General features: G+C 57.5%; 1 protein-coding gene across 1 annotated transcript in view; it reads left to right on the top strand.

Moving 5' to 3' along the window:
* SNRNP200 (small nuclear ribonucleoprotein U5 subunit 200) overlaps window positions 1-12,386 on the top strand; it is a 38,882-nt gene extending 26,496 nt beyond the window's left edge. Inside the window, exons 27-45 of the mRNA XM_045005174.1 lie at window positions 1,146-1,300; window positions 1,762-1,951; window positions 2,560-2,733; window positions 4,382-4,542; window positions 4,800-5,027; window positions 5,516-5,707; window positions 5,791-5,969; window positions 6,648-6,799; window positions 7,231-7,339; window positions 7,501-7,609; window positions 8,159-8,348; window positions 8,509-8,673; window positions 9,010-9,131; window positions 9,521-9,664; window positions 9,916-10,092; window positions 10,450-10,610; window positions 10,738-10,819; window positions 11,164-11,256; window positions 11,819-12,386. Of these exons, the coding sequence (XP_044861109.1) occupies window positions 1,146-1,300; window positions 1,762-1,951; window positions 2,560-2,733; window positions 4,382-4,542; window positions 4,800-5,027; window positions 5,516-5,707; window positions 5,791-5,969; window positions 6,648-6,799; window positions 7,231-7,339; window positions 7,501-7,609; window positions 8,159-8,348; window positions 8,509-8,673; window positions 9,010-9,131; window positions 9,521-9,664; window positions 9,916-10,092; window positions 10,450-10,610; window positions 10,738-10,819; window positions 11,164-11,256; window positions 11,819-11,962 (2,927 nt within the window). The 3' untranslated portion in view covers window positions 11,963-12,386. The remainder of the gene's footprint in view (window positions 1-1,145; window positions 1,301-1,761; window positions 1,952-2,559; window positions 2,734-4,381; window positions 4,543-4,799; window positions 5,028-5,515; window positions 5,708-5,790; window positions 5,970-6,647; window positions 6,800-7,230; window positions 7,340-7,500; window positions 7,610-8,158; window positions 8,349-8,508; window positions 8,674-9,009; window positions 9,132-9,520; window positions 9,665-9,915; window positions 10,093-10,449; window positions 10,611-10,737; window positions 10,820-11,163; window positions 11,257-11,818) is intronic.
* Window positions 12,387-12,674: the final 288 nt, after the last annotated feature.

The raw sequence follows: 12,674 nt of genomic DNA, 5'->3' as shown, positions 1-12,674 counted from the left end.
CAGACAGCAGGCTCCGATCACACTGCCCAATAAGCAGAGACTCAGTTCATATAGAAGGAATTTGGACAGGTTTATTATCGACGGAGCACAGTATTGGTGCCTTATACTCAGTTCATGTTATTCCTGTGACAGTGAACGCAGCTCAGTTAGCAGCAGGACTTTCCACTGTCCCCTCCCTGTGAGACCCCTCTTTATACGCCGATACAAACAAGTTCCGTATTGCCCCTCCGATGTACCTGAGTGCTACCCATTGCCTTGTGCCTTTAATCAGAACATCTCTATCATAGAATATATGGGTTGGAAGGGACCTCAGGAGGTATCTAGTCCAACCCCCTGCTCAAAGCAGGACCAATCCCCAAACAGATTTTTGCCCCAGATCCCTAAATGACCCCCTCAAGGATTGAACTCACAACCTTGGGTTTAGCAGGCCAGTGCTCAAACCACTGAGCTATTCGTCCATCATGCTGTCATCATGACCTTATCTTTAAAATAGGTCAGCATGTTCCTATTATCTGTAGGGAATGTGCTAGTATCGGGGTGTTCTGGTACCCCCCCTTTTGGAATGTGTTAGCGTGTATATTCCTGTACCAGCACTACCTGGGAATGTGTGTTTCTGCAATATCAGCCTTGTGCTTGCCAGATTCTGTGAGCAGGGCCTGCCTCTTGCTCACAACTTAACTTTGCTTTATAGCAGCAAAGCTTTGACCCCTACTTTAGCCTAGGCCTTTGATACAAGGCCTTATGTCTCAGGCCTTCTTTCTTCTATAACCTACCCCTGGGTTCTGTCTCTGTTCGGTCATTGCCAGGCCTTAGCTTTTCCCTGGGACCAGATGGATGCACCTATTGCTGGATCTTGTTCATCGACTGTAAAACACCTCAGGGCACCGAACAGCCTTTTGTTTGTACAGGGGCTGGATGAGGGCCCGTTGGTGCTACCACAATACAGATAACGTCCAGGGAATGGGTTTGGCCTGAGAGCAGTGCTGTGGGAACGGATGCCCTCAGATCACAATGCTCCAGATAGGAAACAGCCGCTTCTCCTTCAGAATGCCATTGAGTTGGAGAAGCACTGAGCGTGTGGGTCCATCCGCTTGCCCAGTCTCTCTCCCCAGTGCCGCCCATAACATTTCTGTCCCACGTTACAGGGGAGCTCATTCGGATGCCCAAGATGGGCAAGACGATCCACAAGTACGTTCATCTGTTCCCAAAGCTGGAGCTGTCGGTCCATCTCCAGCCCATCACCAGGTCCACCCTGAAAGTGGAGCTGACAATCACCCCTGACTTCCAGTGGGATGAGAAGGTGAGAGGCGCCCCCGGAGACACGCAGTCCTGGCTGACCAGGTCATGGGGGAGGGCAGCAGCTTGATGGCAGATTGGAAAACCTGCCATATTGTGAGCTGCTTGAGTCTGTCCATCCATTTAGCTTGAGAGAAGGTTAAGGGGTGACTTAAGCCGATAAGTCCCTACATGGGGAAGGAAGACTTAATACGCCTCTGCTCTGGGAATTGTGGGGCCGGTCTCTGGCCTGTGCTATCCAGGAGCTCAAACTGGTGGAGCACAATGGTCCGTTCTGGCCTGGGAATGTGTGAAAATCCAGCTGTGCAGTGGGATGGCGCCTGGGGAGCAGTGTTGCTCTGGAAGAGCTCTAGCCATGGGCTTGTGTGGCCAAGCTTGTCTGTGGCTGGCAGCCCCAGTGCAGGGCGGGTCAGAATGGGAGAGCTCTGGGTGCTGTGCTGCTAAGCTCGCTGCTGTCACGCCCAGGTGCACGGCTCGTCGGAAGCCTTCTGGATCCTGGTGGAGGATGTGGACAGTGAAGTGATTCTGCACCACGAGTACTTCCTGCTGAAAGCCAAGTACGCCCAGGACGAGCATCTCATCACCTTCTTCGTGCCCGTGTTCGAGCCGCTGCCTCCGCAGTACTTCATCCGGGTGGTCTCAGACCGCTGGCTCTGTGAGTCTCCACCTGCCCGCTGGGCTGCAACGTCTTTGTGCTGTATTGCAGGGGCTGTAGTGGGGGAAATGCTTTGCCAGCCAAGCAGTGGGGGCAGGTGGCCTCTGGAAGGATCTTTTTATAAGGGAATTTGAACCTTCCCGAGGCCCACTGAACTGCACGTGGAACGGGTGGGACACCAGCGCTGACTCTTGCCCTTGGGACAGAGCACAGGTACCTGCCTCAGTCACTGGCTGGGGAGACCTGCCGCTGTGCATTGTGGGAGGAGAGTGTCAGGCCCAGGTTGGGAGTGATGATGAATTGCTAGTGGGGAGTGGCAGCTGAGATCAGTCGGTAGCAAAGGATGGCTTGGCGTGGGAGGACAGGGGAAGAATGGGCTGGTGATCAGCCCTCCCAGAAGTGGAAGTATTTGCTTTGTGGGAGAAGTTCAGTGCTGGGAGCTGGTATTTCCCCATGCTAGCAAGGCACTTGCTGAGGATCTCTCATTGCTGCAATGATCCCAGGCAGTCCCTGGCCCCACACCCCTGGGTGCTCAGACTCTCTGGTATGTCTGACACAGCTGTGGCTGATTCGCTGCACAAACTGTTCCGATTCTCTTTCGTTTCCAGCCTGTGAGACGCAGCTGCCCGTGTCCTTCAGGCACCTGATCCTCCCCGAGAAATACCCCCCGCCCACAGAACTCTTGGACCTGCAGCCGCTGCCTGTATCCGCTCTGCGTAACAGTGCCTTTGAGAGCCTCTACCAGGACAAGTTCCCCTTCTTCAACCCCATCCAGACCCAAGGTGGGTACTAGCCCAGCTCCCACCCAAAGCTGCTCCCTGCAGCGGAGTCCGACATGAGCTCGGGGCTGCTGAGAAGCAGGTGGCCCAGCTCCATGTACTTTGCCCTACCCACATTTTCACGTCCCAAACGCTGCACTTGGGTAACAGGAGTGTCCGGAGCTAAGTAGCTAATACTCCTGGCAGGAGCGGAAGGGATTGTTTCAGGACTTCACCAGCCTCTAACTACTGGGGGTGGGATTAAGAACATGAGAACGGTCATACTGAGTGAGACCAAAGGTCCATCTAGCCCAGTATCCTGCTAATAGCCATTGATGGACCTATCCTCCATGAACTTATCTAGTTCTTTTTTAACCCTGTTATGGTCTTGGCCTTCACAATATCCTCTGGTAAGGAGTTCCACAGGTTAACTGTGCGCTGTGTAAAGAACAACTTCCTTTTATTTGTTTTAAATCTGCTGTCTATTAATTTTATTTGGTGACCCCTAGTTCTTGTGTTATGAGGAGGAGTAACAACACGTCCTTATCTACTTTCTCTACACCAGTCATGATTGTATAGACCTCTATCATATCCCCCCTTAGCCGTCTCTTTTCCAAGCTGAAAATTCCCAGTCTTATTAATCTCTCCTCATACAGAAGCTGTTCCATACCCCTAAGCATTTTTGTTGCCCTTTTCTGAACCTTTTCCAATTCCAATATATCTTTTTGGAGATGGGGCGACCACATCTGCATGCAGTATTCAAGGTGTGGGTGTACCCTGGATTTACATAGAGGCAATATATTTTCTGTCCTATTATCTATCCCTTTCTTAATGATTCCCAGCATTCTGTTTGCTTTTTTGACTGCTGTGGCACATTGAGTGGATGTTTTCAGAGAACTATCCACAGTGACTCCAAGATCTTTCCTGAGTGGTAACAGCTAATGTAGACCCCATCGTTTTATATGTATAGTTTGGATTATGTTTTCCGATGTGCATCACTTTGCATTTATCCACATTAAATTTCATCTGCCATTTTGTTGCCCGGTCACCCAGTTTTGAGAGATCCTTTTGTAGCTCTTCACAGTCTGCTTGAGACTTAACTATCTTGAGCAGTTTTGTATCATCTGCAAATTTTGCCACCTCACTGTTTCCCCCCTTTTCCAGATCATTTATGAATATGTTGTCTAGGACTGGTCCCAGAACAGACTCCTGGGGGACACCACTGGTTACCTTTCTTCATTCCATAAGACACCCATGGGGGCAGATTACCCCACATCTGCCTGGTGGCGGAGATCCTTGCACCTTCCTCTGAAGCAACTAGTGCTGGCCTGTTTAGGAGAGAGCCTGTGTTCTGATGTTAAAATGCTGCCCAGTGCTTGCCAAGTCAGCCTGGAAAGAGTCTGCGCTGTAATGCTCCTCCTGTGAGGAATTCCTGTTAGGTGTCTATGGTACTGCCCTGCTAGTGCGCCTTGGCCTGGCGGGGCCTCCTCTGGGGTGATGGGGCCAGTCTGTCCGCGAGGGCTCTGGCCTGCCAGCAAGGAGGCCAGGGAAATGGGAACCTTGTCCTAGCCTCTCTGGGCTGAAATCTCCAAACCTCCTCCGGGCAGCGTGGCTCAGTGGTGCTGCGGCAGTTGGGCTCCCTGGGGTAACCCAGGGCTCTGTCTCTCCCCAGTGTTTAACACCGTCTATAACAGCGACGACAATGTGTTCGTGGGCGCCCCCACGGGGAGCGGCAAGACCATCTGTGCCGAGTTTGCCATCCTGAGGATGCTGCTGCAGAACTCGGAGGGGCGCTGTGTCTATATCACCCCCATGGAGGCCCTTGCTGAGCAGGTGAGTCCCCACGGCCCTGTCTCCTGGGCGTGGGTTCGATTCCTCCCCTGGCCCATGTGCTGGGCCAACTCCCAGCTCCCCAGGAGAAGGTGTGGGGGCTTCTGTCTCTCTGCTCCCCTGCTTGTACTCTGCTGTCCTGCCCCTTCTCTCCCTCCAAATGTTCCTGTGACCCCAAGGGAGTACAAGGAAACTCCGGGGCGATCCCAGCCAAGGGCTCTGGCCCCGGGCTAACGGCCATGCCTGCTGTGCCCTGGCAGGTCTTCCTCGACTGGTACGAGAAGTTCCAGGATCGGCTCGGTAAGAAAGTGGTCCTGCTGACGGGGGAGACCAGCACGGATCTCAAGCTGCTGGGCAAGGGTAACATCATCATCAGCACCCCCGAGAAGTGGGACATCCTGTCCCGGCGCTGGAAGCAGCGCAAGAACGTCCAGAACGTCAACCTCTTCATCGTGGACGAAGTGCACCTCATCGGGGGCGAGAATGGGGTAGGAGGCCGAGGGGGCCGGGCTGCCTGGGTGCGCCGGGGGAGGCCCACTGGCTCCTTTCTCTGGGCTGCCCCGTATCTCAGCCCGGAGTGGTGCCCAGAGAAAGGGGTCGGGGGAGCTAGACCACCAGGGTGGCTAATCTCATCCCTGCTGCATGATGTACCGGGGCAAAAAGCTGTTCCAGGGCTTCCCCCGGAGCGAAGTCCTGCTGGGAGCGGACCCCTGGCACTTAAAGGCCAGCAGCTACAGGGTTAAGCGGGGGGCGAGCTTGGGTCTGAAAGGCCAGTGGAGGTGAGGAGGAAGGGGTAAGTCCTGCAGCTGGCTCGGAGCTGGGGATCTCCACAGAGGCCATGGGAGCCCGGGACAGCCCTTCTGCAGCACTGATGGTCATCGCTGAGTGGCTGCTTGGTGCAGGGGCTGGGGAGAGGGCTCAGGCTGACGGGCACCCCCCACCCCCTGCTATAACCTGCCCATGTGTCCATCCGCAGCCCGTGCTGGAGGTGATCTGTTCCCGGATGCGCTACATCTCCTCCCAGATCGAGCGGCCCATCCGCATCGTGGCCCTCAGCTCCTCGCTGTCCAACGCTAAGGATGTCGCTCACTGGCTGGGCTGCAGCGCCACGTCGACCTTCAACTTCCACCCCAACGTGCGCCCCGTGCCCTTGGAGCTGCACATTCAGGTAGGAACCCGGGAGGAGACCTCCACCCCAGGGCTTCGGTCGGGGGCTTCACCATTCACTGCCGGCTCCTCTCTTCTACTCAGGGCTTCAACATCAGCCACACGCAGACCCGCCTGCTGTCCATGGCCAAGCCTGTCTATCATGCCATCATGAAGCACTCCCCCAAAAAGCCGGTCATCGTCTTTGTCCCGTCCCGCAAGCAGACGCGCCTCACAGCCATAGACATCCTCACCACCTGTGCCTCCGATGTGCAGAGGCAGAGGTACTGTGGCTGGGGAGGTCGGGGGAGGAGGACTGGGTGGGCATTCGGGGTTTTCTCCCTTGTTTCTTCTGACTCTTTCCAGTGGAGAGGCCCATGGGAGCGAGGGGAACGTGTCTTGATCACTTGTGGTCTCTGAACATGCTTGTGATCCACCCTGTAGTCAGTCCCTCTGGCCTGACGATTCCTCTTAGAGCCACAGTCTCCCTGGCCCCCACCTGCATGTTGAGCCACAGAACTTCACCTTCCCTCTCTGTGCCAGACTCCTGTGTGCTGTTAAAAAGCCGCTGCGTTCCATCCCAGAGGTGGCTGCCTTTCAGGCTGGGTTAAGTGACCCGTGTGGGTCTCATCTAACGCCCCCAGGCGGCGTGGAGCTAGGCACAGACCCTGTGAGGTGGGCGTGTTACATTAACCCCCTATATTGACAGGGAAATGAAGGCATACAGGTGAAATGACGTAAGGCGGGGCCGTAGTCAGCAGCTGAGCCAGCACCTGAACCCAGGTGTCGGGCTCCTGGTCCCCTGCTCTAAAGGCTGCAGCTGCGAGAGCTGGGAATGGCCCTGCTGCCTGCTCTAGCCAGTCAATCCCACTGAAGGGGCGTGAGGACGTGGTGCCTGCGTGTGAGCGCTGCTTCGGGGCGGGTGGGGCTCTTGGCTGGGCCCTGACAGCTCCTCCCCGCAGGTTCCTGCACTGCACAGAGAAGGACTTGGGGCCGTACCTGGACAAGCTGAGCGACGGCACCCTCAAGGAGACGCTGCTCAACGGCGTTGGCTACCTGCACGAGGGGCTGACAGCCATGGAACGGCGCGTGGTGGAGCAGCTGTTCGGCTCTGGTAAAGGGAGCGAGTGGGGGCGCGAGCCGCCACACGGTGCTGTCAGCCCCACCCTGGAGGTGGTGGCCTGCAAAAGCCACAGTGGCAGAGCTATGGAGAGATCCCTGGGAGTCTGGACTCCCAGCCCTGTGCTCACTCGCTGGATCCCTCCGTCTCCTCTTCGTGACCCATTGGCCAGTGAGGGCTTTACCCCCAAACCCCAGCACTGCCGCAGGAAAGCTCACGCTGCTTGCAGGGGACAGTGAGGGGCTGCTGCTCAGTGCACAGGTTGGTCCTGGGCCTGAGAGCCAAGGGCCCATGTCAGGTCCCTACCCCCGTTCCCAAATGGGTGTTCATGCACTGCCACAGCGTCAGCTTGCTTCCCCCTGCCCAAGGTTTGCTTGTGAAACATCCAGCAGCTTTCTGGCTGACTGCTCCTTGCTCACCCTTAGGCGCTGTCCAGGTGGTGGTGGCCTCTCGGAGCCTGTGCTGGGGCATGAACGTAGCCGCTCACCTGGTGATCATCATGGACACTCAGTACTATAATGGCAAGATTCATGCGTGAGTATCCCTGAGCACACGGAGGAGGTGCCTACAGTAGGCGGGTGGAGGAGGGAGTGGCTGGTGAATGAGGGGATTGTCCTGAGGTGCCCCGCCCCTCTCTGGCCATCAGGGGTATGTCAGACACTGCCAGCGATGGGACACTCTCTCCTTTGTCTCAGGTATGTGGATTACCCCATCTATGATGTGCTGCAGATGGTGGGCCATGCCAATCGCCCCCTGCAGGATGACGAGGGGCGCTGTGTTATTATGTGTCAGGGATCCAAGAAGGTGAGTGAAGCAAGGGGCATGTGTGTGTTGTACCTCCCGGCTAGGGCACGGATTCTCTATCCCAGCTCTGGTCAGATTGGCCCACGCCTCCGTCCTGGAAACAAACTAACTTGGCTCAAATGCTGCAGTGGGCAAAACCCCATGCCCTGCTATAGCACCTCTGCTCCCCGGCACTTTACAAACCAGACCTCTGCTGTCATTTCTGGGGGCGAGGGGCAGTGCACAGTGCTGCAGCCTGGCTTAGGACGGGTGCACTGTCTGCACCATGGTCCCACTGGAGAGGGAGAGTCATTCCCCAGAGGGCACTGACCCCCGCATTCCGAACACTTCCACCCCTTCGGACTTGTTTCCTGGGCTGGTGCATGGTCTGCAGCTCCTCCTCTGACTCCACGCGCGAGCTCCTGGAGCTCTCCAGGACCTGGATGGCTGTGCTGCTCCAGTGTGCCACTGAAGAGGGATGCTCTTGGGTGGGGGTGAATCCGTCCAAAGTGGAAGACTTTCTCCTGAGTTTCACGCCTCCTTTGTCTGGTTCCATTCTCCCCGCTGCAGGATTTCTTCAAGAAGTTCCTGTACGAGCCCCTCCCGGTGGAGTCGCACCTGGATCACTGCATGCATGACCACTTCAATGCTGAGATTGTCACCAAGACCATCGAGAACAAGCAGGATGCTGTGGACTACCTCACCTGGACCTTCCTGTACCGCAGGATGACCCAGAACCCCAACTACTACAACCTGCAAGGTGAGCCGTGCGAGACGGAGGAAGCTGTCGGTGTTGGGATGGGGCTGGCATTTTTAGCACTAACCCGTTCTCTCTGGCTGGCTTAGGCACTGGTGACAGGGCAGCATTGCAAAGCCCCTCTGCTATGCTGCCTTGTCTGATCTGCCTCTTGTGTTTGCAGGGGTGTCTCACAGACACCTGTCCGACCACCTGTCCGAGCTGGTGGAGCAGACCCTCAGTGACCTGGAACAGTCCAAGTGCATCAGCATCGAGGACGAGATGGACGTGGCGCCCCTCAACCTAGGGATGATCGCAGCCTATTACTACATTAACTACACCACGATTGGTAAGGGACACCCCCCTCCCCCCCCCGGGAGGGCAGCAAGGCAGCGCATATTGCTGCTCCTGGCCTGGAAGGGAGAGCAGTGAGCGTCTCACCTCCTCCAGTGGGGGCGGGGGGGTGTTGGCCTGTCAGCCCTGCAATGCGCCCATCCTGGTGGGCGGGGGTCACAGCTCGGGGGGCTGCGCTCTCGCTGATGCTGGATAGAAAGATCTGTTCCTGGGACACTTGATTCTGTGCCTCTAAGCCAGCCCAGCAGCAGATGGATCTGTTCCCAGACACTGGGGTCACCTGCCGCTGCCAGGCTCCCCCTGACCCATCTCTCTGCCTCGGCTTCCCTAGAGCTCTTCAGCATGTCTCTGAATGCCAAGACCAAGGTGCGAGGGCTGATTGAAATCATCTCCAACGCTGCTGAGTACGAGAACATCCCCATCAGGCACCACGAGGATAACCTCCTGCGGCAAGTGAGTGCCGGGCTCCATGCCCAGCAGCCTCGATTCTAGGTCTAACCTAGATCAGTGACGAGCTGCTCAGACGCTTGAACGAACGGGTTGTCCCAGACCGTGCAGGGGCAGCTGTCCACATTGATGAGGACCCTGTTATCTGGCGGTGCTGTGGTACTGGGGTAGTCAGGAGAGTCTCTGGGGACCTGTTCCTCTGGGTGAGGTGCAGTGAGTTATGTAGCCTGCTTGGCAGTAGGATACAGCCTAGCAAAGGCACCGAGGGAAGCTGGATCTAGTTGTTACAGCACGGGATGGATGATGGATATAGACTCTGGTTGGCCGTGCCAGGCTCTCTGCTTCAAATGGCCAAAGAGCCAACTTGGCTTCTCTCTCTCTCTCTCTCTTCCCAGCTGGCGCAGAAAGTCCCTCATAAACTGAATAACCCCAAGTTCAACGACCCCCACGTCAAGACCAACCTGCTGCTGCAGGCTCACCTGTCCCGCATGCAGCTGAGCGCTGAGCTGCAGTCCGACACGGAGGAGATCCTCAGCAAGGTGTGGGGGGAGGCGGTGTCCACAGTGCTTGAGGTGGGGTGGGTGCTCAGTGGGGCTCTTTCAGAGCTGAGAACTGAGTTGAGTGGTCAGGCTCATAACTACCTGCCTTCCTGGGGGCAGGGGGAGGAGTTTCCTCTCCTGGGGGTGTGGCTGGCATGTGCGGAGGGGCTGGGGGTTGAGCTAGTTGATGTCTGTGTCCCTGTACTGCACTCCTCGCCATTCCCCGGCATGACAACTCTCTCCCTGCCCAGGCGATTCGCTTGATCCAGGCCTGCGTGGACGTTCTGTCCAGCAACGGCTGGCTCAGCCCGGCCCTGGCGGCCATGGAGCTGGCCCAGATGGTTACCCAGGCCATGTGGTCGAAGGACTCATACCTGAAGCAGCTGCCTCACTTCACTTTGGAGCACATCAAGCGCTGCACGGACAAGGTGAGAGCAGGGGAGGGGAACTGGGGAGTTCCGGGTGGGGGCGCCCCAGAGCCCGGCTAGATGCAGACGCCTGCCCTTGGTTTTGCGAAATGGGTTAAATGTTTTTGCCGCACCAGCTGCCTTTCAGCCGATACGTGGGTAACCCCGTCCCCTGTTGCTCCAGCCCTGGCCTTTCAGGGTGGAGAGCACCAGGCTCTTGGTGCTGGTGCCAAAGGCTGCAGTTGAAGCCTGGTGCTGGCTCTCTGCCCGGTGTAGGGAGTTGGCGCAGGCTGTGTTCTTGGCACTGCAGGCAGCGCAGGGGGTGTTCTAAAGCCCGAGGGTTTGCTCAGTGCCGGCACTGTGTGCGCTTCGTTGCAGGGGGTAGAGAGCGTGTTTGACATCATGGAGATGGAGGACGAGGACCGCAACGGCCTGCTGCAGCTCTCCGACGCCCAGATCGCTGACGTGGCCCGTTTCTGCAACCGATACCCTAACATCGAGCTCTCCTACGAGGTGGTGGAGAAGGAGAGTATCCGCAGGTGAGCTGGGAGCTGCCTGCAGCGAGTGTCGGGGAAGGGATAGGCAGAGCCATTGGCATCCCTGGGTGCCGAATCCAGGCGCTGGGGAGGCAGCGAGACCTTGCTTACCTCTTGTTTCTGTCTACAGCGGAGGGCCGGTGGTGGTGCTGGTGCAGCTGGAGCGAGAGGAGGAGGTCACGGGACCTGTCATTGCTCCCCTCTTCCCCCAGGTATGTTGGCGTGCTTGCAGAGGGAACTGCTGCCTTCGTGGCTGTGACCGGCTGAGCCACCCGACAGCTAGAATGGGGCTGGGGCAGCCGAGGTTCCCCACAGACCCCTTGGAACGGGGGTCTGGCTGGGGTTCCTGAGCCAGCACGGGAAGCCCCCGCTGGCTGGCGTGCTGGGGGAGCCGTAGTGCCGCCGGGCACTGGGCCCTCGAGCAGGATGACTGTCTCTAGGCTCCTCGCTGGCTAGCCTGGTTGTAACTGCAGGGAGGGGAGGTGGAACGTAGCTAGGGGAGCTCCTCCCTCCCTTGCAGGCAGGGACTGTTAACCGCTGGTTGTTTCCTCTGCAGAAACGTGAGGAGGGCTGGTGGGTGGTGATCGGAGACTCCAAATCCAACAGCCTCATCTCCATCAAGAGGCTGACCCTGCAGCAGAAGGCCAAGGTGAGCTGTGGTGTGGAGGGAGGGGGACTTCGTGCAGCCCTGCTGCGGGGGCATTGGCACTTCCGGGCTGCCTGCCAGCAGGGTCCCTGGCAGTGGGTGGGTGCTAGATGAAACCAGCCTGTGACATTCCACTGTCTTTTCAGTGCCCCTGAGAAGGGCTGTCCTGCCCCCAGCTGTAGCGCGCTCGGAGGACGCCTGGCTTAGCGCCCGACGCAGCCCTGTGAGCGAGGGCTGGGAATTGCGACTTATACACGCAGCCTCGCATGCGTATCAATAGCAGTGTAGCCATGGCCGGGGAGGCATGACCTGAGAACAAGGGTGTCTTGGTTATGCCACTACCTCAGTGTGACCTTGGACAAGTCGCAACCCGCCCACCTCAGTTTCCCCATTTCACCTGGGGCTAATGCCTAGCTCACAGGGAGTGCGGATTCTGACCCACAGGGGCAGGGCACGTCTTCCCGTACGCTAGCGACAAGATCTGAGCCCCTGGGAAGCCCCCTCCCCTGCCCAGCGCTAGCCCCTCTGCCCAGCCACCAGCTCACAAACACCTTTGTTTGTTTAGGTGAAACTGGATTTTGTGGCCCCAGCCACAGGCGCCCACAACTACACCCTCTACTTCATGAGCGATGCCTACATGGGCTGTGATCAGGAGTATAAATTCAGCGTGGATGTGAAGGAGGCAGAGAGTGACAGCGACTCGGACTGAGACGGGCCTTAGCCAAAGCTGGCCTGGGCCTCCCCGCCCGGTAGCGGAGATCTGGGCACAGCTGAGGCATCCCCAGTGGTTCCAAGGGAACAGCGTGTACAGCTCTGGCATTTCTTTTAATGTGTCCGCGTGAGTGTGGGGGCAGCACTGGGCCCTTCCCCCAGTGTAGTGGGGCCTGTGGGGCGACCTGGCCTGTTTAAATCATAACCTCCCCTGCAGTTCTGAGCTGCCCCATTCCTCACTGCTGCTGGGGCCGGTAGCACCGGCGAGGACAGCACGTGGCGTGCGCAGGAGACTCCTCATCTCACTGAGCCTGTGTTTTTTAGATGCTGATGCCTGTGGCTAAGCAGCCAAGCTTTGTACAGTGGTTTTAGAAGGGGGCTGGGCCAAGGGCCTTGGCCTCAATAAAGCTCTTTAGAAACAACCTCCAGTCCCTGGTGTCCTGCGGAATTGTGTGTGTGTGTCAGACAGACAGACAGACCCTGGATTGTTCCTCTGTTGCCTGGAGCCTCCATGCCCAGGCACTGGCTGTTGGGAGGAATTCTGACTAGTGAACAGAGGGCGTCCCTGCCCCAGAGCTCTCCCACTTCCTCAGAGGCCCCTCTCAGCACACTCTTGGAGGGACTTCCTCATGCCTGAAGCTGAGTCTTTCCTTCCTCCCTCGGTGGTTCCAGCCCTGTATCCCTGACTGTCTCCCAGCTGGGGACCGGAG

Source organism: Mauremys mutica, chromosome 2 (assembly GCF_020497125.1).
Source record: "Mauremys mutica isolate MM-2020 ecotype Southern chromosome 2, ASM2049712v1, whole genome shotgun sequence".
NCBI lineage: Eukaryota > Metazoa > Chordata > Testudines > Geoemydidae > Mauremys > Mauremys mutica.
The sequence above is the reverse complement of the archived record's forward strand: the minus strand, read 5'-3'. Positions and strand labels throughout refer to the sequence as shown.